General features: G+C 35.6%; 1 protein-coding gene across 3 annotated transcripts in view; it reads right to left on the bottom strand.

Moving 5' to 3' along the window:
* LOC106875051 (photoreceptor-specific nuclear receptor) overlaps positions 1-7723 on the bottom strand; it is a 268961-nt gene that overhangs the window by 179054 nt on the left and 82184 nt on the right. For all 3 annotated transcript variants that reach the window (XM_014923014.2, XM_014923015.2, XM_052977422.1), the window contains exon 3: positions 1839-1942. In XM_014923014.2, coding sequence (XP_014778500.1) covers positions 1839-1942 — 104 coding nt within the window. The remainder of the gene's footprint in view (positions 1-1838; positions 1943-7723) is intronic.

Raw genomic sequence — 7723 nt, forward strand, 5'->3', positions numbered from 1 at the left:
ATATATATATATATATTTGTGACTTCGCTTAAAGGTTCGTTCTGTTGTACCCAAATAAGTTAGTTTACTGCGGTGTGCCAGCTTTACTTTAGCACAATTAAACCAAGAGCTTGATGAAGTATTTACGATCATTATTGCTATCCTATATTTGATTTCGTGGGTTTTTATCCATACAATTCTAAGCTCCTCTTTCTAAAATGCTTCGGATTTTTGACGAGATCATTCAATATTGATTTTGATATTAACATCATCATTAATGGGGTGAGCTGTCAGAATCGGTAGCACACCGGAAAAAATGCTTGGCGACATTTCATCCGTTTTTTACGTTCTGAGTTCGAATTCCGCCGAGGCTAACTTTGCCTTTCATCCTTTCGGGATATATGTAGTCGACTTATCCACTCCCCTGAAATTACTGGCCTTGTACAAAAATTGGAAATTAGTATTATCATGCATGTCAGGAAGTCTTAATTTTCTCCTTTTTTTTTCTTCGTGGAACAAACACATTTTTCTTCATTAATGAATTTAAAATTATGCTATCTGCTCCCTAGGAATTCATCCATTGCTTTCAAACAATCTTAAAGTCGAAAGTAATGGTTAAAAGCACATGTAATGATACTACCGCTTATGATTTAACAGTATTTTATGTCATAGACTCCCTTCAATGGAAATTTCATCTCACGTAATTTGGCCTGCATAAAGATGATGATCCGCTAATTTTTCGCTAGATGAATGATCATAAGCTCGAGAGACCTTAGAAAGATCTTATTAATTGCCTTTAAGGACTTTAACTTTAAAATATCTGTTGGTACTAACATCGCGCAGATCACCGCAAATATATCGAAGATCAGAAACAACAGGTAACAGGATGTTATAAATGGATCCCGGAAAGATTTCATGTTAATAACTTTATTTAGGACATGATAAATCCAACATCCACACATTAAAAAAAAAAAGAAAATGTTTTTAAGTAATATTCACTCCTACATACTCTTTTACTTGTTTCAGTCATTTGACTGTGGCCATGTTGGAGCACCGCCTTTAGTCGAGTAAATCGACCCCAGGACTTATTCTTTGTAAGCCTAGTACTTATTCTATCGGTTTCTTTTACCGAACCGCTAAGTTACGGGGACGTAAACACACCAGCATCGGTTGTCAAGCGATGATGGGGGGACAAACAGACACAAAAGCATACACACACACACACACACACACACATACATACATACATACATATATATATATATATATACATATATACGACGGGCTTCTTTGAGTTTCAGTCTACCAAATCCACTCACAAGGCTTTGGTCGGCCCGAGGCTATAGTCGAAGACACTTGCCCAAGGTGCCACGCAGTGGGACTGAACCCGGAACCGTGTGGTTGGTAAGCAAGCTACTTACCACACAGCCACTTGCTTGATGATAACGTATATCATCATAACTTGTACATAGATTTATATTTCGCGAGTTAAAATAAGTTTTGAGGTTTCATACGCATCCATTCTTTGAAAATAGGCCAGTCCTGTAATCTAAGAACTCATCTCTTCTATACGTTATTATTATTATTTATCTTTTAACCTACACTGACAATTAATAGTTATTCATAAACATTTTGTATTTTTCTGTAAAAATTATTATTCACTCGCGTTATTTCTACGTTAGTAGTTCATTGAATATGATCTGAAAATCGAGAAAAAGTATTTTTCAATTATGTCTTAATCCTCCAAAAATAAAAGAAAGAAAATAAAATAGGAGATTTAATAAATAAAAATTAAAATCAAAATCAAAGCAAAAGACAGAAGACAATATTTTATGCGATGAGAATGATTATGTACTTACCATCTTTGTTCATACCCATCTGAAGACATTTTTTCAACCGACATGCTTGACATTGATTGCGATGAGCTTTGTCTACCGTACAAAGACCAGTTCCCGCCTGACATCTGTAAATATATCATCAATATTACGTTTATGAATTTGTTTTGCCAGATTCCTGACATGAAATCATATGCTGAAACAGTTATATTTCGGGATGGTCATTTTTTTTTTCATGCCAAAGAAACACACGCACTATATATTCGTTCTTCAATCATTTATTATTGTTCTTATTTTATTTTATGTCCATTGTCTGGAAATCTTTCGTCACACATCCGTGACCTGTTCAGTGATTCATCCATGCACGTGTAGCCTCCTGTTCTGTTTAGTCCACTCTATCTAGAAAGACAGAATGGACTAAACAGAACACAAGAGTCGCTGAAAATTTGACAGATGTGTGTCAAAAGATTTCCAAACAATGGACATAAGATAAAATAAGAAGAATAATAAGCGAGTGAAAAATGAATATATAGTGCGTGTGTTTATTTGACAAGGAAAAAATGACCCTCTCGAAACGTAACATTATCAATATTGTAGGGGCTCCCAGCCTTTTCTAGGAATTTTTTGCACCACACTACAAATCACATTTGAAGAGGAAAAAGTCATTTTGCTATTAACTATTTTTCTTAAAATAGAATCACATACTGTAATGAAGATGAGTAAATAAACCGAAGGAAAATCAGCATTTTACTCAATGTATAAAATGTAAATGTAAATTGGACAATTAGTTAAAAACTCTAAACAGTGAAATCAATCACAATCTTAAATAAAATTCAATGACTTATTCATTCCTAGTCCTCATTCATGATTTGATCAAATTAGAGAACTTGCTTGGCGGTTGCAATCCGTAGGTCTGTCTGTAGATTCAGGAAATTCCTAGATTTTAAGTCTTGCTTGAAGAGCTAACTCCATATTCACACAAGTATGTCGCAACAAATAAGCGGAACAAAATCTCTTGGTCATAACCTGTTCAGCGTGAAGTTTATACATGTAGAATAATAAAATTCTTGTGTGCTTAGTAATTTAAGACATATATTCTAAAAAGTGGTGTAAACAATTATATACATCCCATCTTTGTCGCTTACCCCAGAAATACCATCTCAAAACACCAGAATTCCAAGCATCCCAGTTTGTGAACGCCTCTTGTAGATTAAATATGATATAGTTAAAGGGATAGCTAACCAACAAAGTAGAGTATTAGTGGAGAAAATATAAGTTTATTGAGCATTCCCCGACCATTTTATTCTTGATGAACACTTCGAAAAAATTCCATGTGTTTCAGGGAATGCTTACATTAAAAAATCATGTATATCTTTGTTTATATAGCAAGACTAAGCAAAAATATAACTCAATTTTCTTCGGGTTACGGATTATATGTCCAGGGTACGGATTATAAGTTTGGGGTACGGATTACAGGCATATGTCACAATTGGTGGTTAGATGCATGATTCGAAAAACTTAGTGTTTCCAAAAATGCTACACATATTTCACATTTACGTTAGATTCCAAGAGAAAATCGTCGCTTATTCTTATCTGATTTTCGCTTATAATCCTATTTATCATTATTTCTCGCGAAATATCGACATTTAAGTCACTACAAAATGTCGTTCCTTAGAGTCATCAATGGTCGCAATTATCAATAGATAGTGCAACAAACGATAGAACAGGGACACAGAACTTTATACTATCAGGAAAGAATTACATCAGAATTATAACCTGCAGAGGCGCATCTATACTAAGAAATATAACAGATCTTTAATTGTATAAATTATTTTTGCAGATAACTTAAATGATTGTTTTAGTCTTAAGGCTTTACCCATAGGGATTTTAGAGACGTCGTCAGAAAGCAGTTTCCAGTTTGAAAGCAAGAATAATTTCAACGTCGGACAAGCTTCACTACAGTGTAGCAGAAGGTGAGGTAATCACTTTATAGCGATGTCAGTGTAAAGAAGAGTAGTTATACTAAGTCGAATGAGTGACGTTTTTGTACCTATCCTGCAATCACTGCTACGCTCTATCAATGGTCAAGACACTTAATTGTCCACTAGTTCAAACTACCGAATTGTAAAATAATTCTCTTGATTTTATTTAGCTACAGGCCAGCCATACATTAACAGACTTATGGTCAGAGGCTTTCTAAATATCCCCGTTCAGTCATTTCCCCCCACAATATGCGTATTTAGATTATATTATCTAACGTGATTTGAGAGACTGATGGCCGCTATTTTTATCAGTTTTAGAGGTCCTCTCTCTGGTTCGAGCTGCAAATAATTATTATATAGTTGTGCAATTATTTCAAAGATCAACGTGAGCACTGAACTTGGCTAAACCATCAGAAAACTTCTTTAGCGTGTGACGTGTATTATTACATAGAGATGAGCCATGACTGTCCAAATGATTATAGAATTAATTTTAGTCATCTTAAAAATGTTAACAAATCTGGCCGCTTTGTAATCATTTCAAATATCGATGGCTTTCTACGATAACCCTGGTTCAGTGAACACTCGTTTAAAAGCTTTTTAGCGGTGTCCATCCCGTCTTTCGTTTTCAAGAAATAGAGTCTATAGGAACACGCAATCCAATATATCTTCCTATTTATCTTAGGCAGTGTTTAGAAAGCGACTTAGTTGTGTTCAGTGTATTGAATCGTTGTGTAGAAGTTCCTTTCTTAGCTCGCAGAGCTGTTTATTATTTAACTCAGAATTATCATCAAAGACGATGAAGCTGTGATCATTTGATCTTGTTTTCAGGCATAGCATATCTGTTAATACATTAGGTAATACTTCTTTCATTTTTAATTTTGGGTTTTCTGAAAGCAATATTTCTATTTCATATAAAGTTAGTGAAAAGAGTTAGCCAGAGACGTTGATTGGTTGATACATACGTGGATTGATGAGTTGATACATACGTAGATTGATAGGTTGATAGATACGTTGATCAAGCAGGGAAATTTCACAACACTAGAGAGGTTTCAGGGACATTAAACCTAAATGTCACTGAAGAATATTGAGAGACGAATCTCTGACCAAGTAAATATCCCAAAACAGCTTCCACTGACAACTGAACATAGATACACGTGCACACACGCGCACGCGCACGCACGCACGCACACACACACACACACACACACACATACACACACACACACACACACACACACACACACACACACACACACACACACACACACACACCATTTCTGCGAAATAGCTTTCTCCTTCTTGAGCTCTGTTGTAATAGCTGTGATATTTACGAGGATACACTGTTTATAAATGCTCGAATTCGATAAAGTTAAATCCAATATTCTTGCTTGTAACATTACAAGTTCCTCGTCTAGTGTTTTATTTTCGGATAGAATACGTCTTGTATTGGTCGACATTATTCCATAAATAAAAGAATCACTTATTAAATTTTTCGTATAAAATTTGGACGGTAAGGCCTTAAAGCCACAGTCTTTAACCAGGAAGAAATTGATCCATATATTCATTTGACCGTTGTTTGCGAATTACAAACTCGTACACTACTTTAAGTAGACATCCTTTTGGCAATTTATCGCCTATTTCTGATCGTGACAAACAGCTGTAAATTCCAATACTTCGTGACATTAGAACTTTGTGAGGACATGTAGTCTTCGAGGTCAGTAATATATGCAAGTAAACTACAAAACATATTCCTTTATTCTTTTATTCTTTTATTCGTTTCAGTTATTAGACTGCGGCTATGTGGGGCATGGCATTTAAAAATTTTTAGTCGAAAAGAATCGACCCCAATACATGTTTTTTCTGTTTTTTTTAAAGCTTGGTACATCCTCTTTTTCTAGTATGTTCTGTTTTTCTGAACTGCTAAGTTATACAGACATACACACACCAACACCGGTTGTCAAGCGGTAGGGTGGAGACAATCACACACACACATCGAAAGCATTTGAAAACGAACTGCTGAAAGATGAACGAATATTTCGAAACACAAAATGCATTGCAATACTTGTTCGACTCTCGGTAGTTTACATACATACATACATACATACATACATACATACATACATACATATAAATATACTTATACATACATATGCGGACACATACACATGCGTATATTTACATTTATATTTATTCGTTTAATCTTTTACTTGCAAGGTTTTAAGTTTTATCACACAGCCACGCTTGCGCCTGTTTGTGTGTATATGTGTGTGTGCGTGTGCGTGTGCGTGTTTGCGCGCGCGCGTGTTATTAGCTATCTAACTATCTAGTAGCATACATGGATAGGTGGATTACTGGATGGATAATTAGATAGATAGATAGATAGATAGATAGATAGATAGATAGATAAATAGATAGATAGATAGATAGATGGACGCACAGACAGACAGATATCAATTCTTGTAATTCCCTCACAATATCATTATTATGTCATAAAGCTTGGTTACTCTTTAATTTTTACTCTTTTACTTGTTTCAGTCATTTGACTGCGGCCATGCTGGAGCACCGCCTTTTAGTCGAGCATATCGACCCCAGGGCTTATTCTTTGTAAGCCTAGTACTAATTCTATCGGGCTATTTTTCCGAACCGCTAATTGACGGGGACGTAAACACACCAGCATTGGTTGTCAAGCGATGTTGGTGGTGGACAAACACAGACACACAAACATATACACACAAACATATATACATATACACATATACGACGGACTTCTTTGAGTTTCCGTATATCAAATCCACTCACAAGGCTTTGGTCGGCCCTAGGCTATAGTAGAAGATACTTGCCCAAGGTGCCATGCAGTGGGACTGAACCCGGAACTATGTGGTTCGTAAGCAAGCTACTTGCCACGCAGCTACTTCTGCATTTAATCAAGGCTTGGCTAAATGCATAATAATATAACTCTACAACACTATTTAATTCTGAGAGAATGTTCTAAGAGGACAAGTGATGACTACTTTCTTTGAGTACTCCTATTCTGTTACATTTTATCAGAAGATTTATTTGACCGTGTAAAATGCACCGAATGAAATAATAGGAAATTAATGGCGTAAGTAACCAGAGCTAGTTAATTTTAGTTTATTATATAATGCATTTTATGAAAATGGCTACGCTGGTTATAATATTGTAACAGGGCAATTACTGGTTCACAGCATTTATGATGTTGAGAATAAGGAAGAATTATTTATATGAATCAGGCGGAACAAATATCACAGAGAGCTTGATTCAAAAGCACCTGGCTTACAGGCTTTCTGGCCGAAAAACCACCCACACAGATATCTCCCCACACCCACAGAATTTCTGCGGACTCCTGCAGAATTTCCGTCAATGAATTATAACTCACAAAATATCAGTCAAGTGAATCTATTATGAAAAGTATTTGCTCAAATAATTACCTTGTTATATCGAATCGGAAGCCACATCTTTGAGAAACAAACATCTTAATCACGAAGTCATACCAGTACGTTTTGGAGGTATTTTTCTCTGGCAATTACTAACTTAGCCATCAAGAAATGCAATATGTTGTTGTTTAACAACCGGATGCAGTAGAACTATAGTCAAAAACTATCTACCCGTGACCTGCGGGGTTTTTTTCTTCATAAAGTTCATCATCATTCGTTTTTACGTCGGACATGGTAAATATCCAAGCGAGGTGTATACCGCAGGCTACTCGTCAGTCCACGAGTATCTTGATTAAATGATGTTTATATTGTCGCAAGGATGCGCATGTTAACACATTTGATCACCCTTCACCACTATTATCGTCATCATAATTATCATCATAACCAACATTCTCCTCTTCATTCTCATGATCGCCATCATCAACTACCCCTCTATCTTTTGTTATTATCTTCACTAACATCATCCTCTTCC

The sequence above is a fragment of the Octopus bimaculoides genome, chromosome 2 (genome assembly GCF_001194135.2).
Source record: "Octopus bimaculoides isolate UCB-OBI-ISO-001 chromosome 2, ASM119413v2, whole genome shotgun sequence".
In the NCBI taxonomy this organism is placed as follows: Eukaryota; Metazoa; Mollusca; class Cephalopoda; order Octopoda; family Octopodidae; genus Octopus; species Octopus bimaculoides.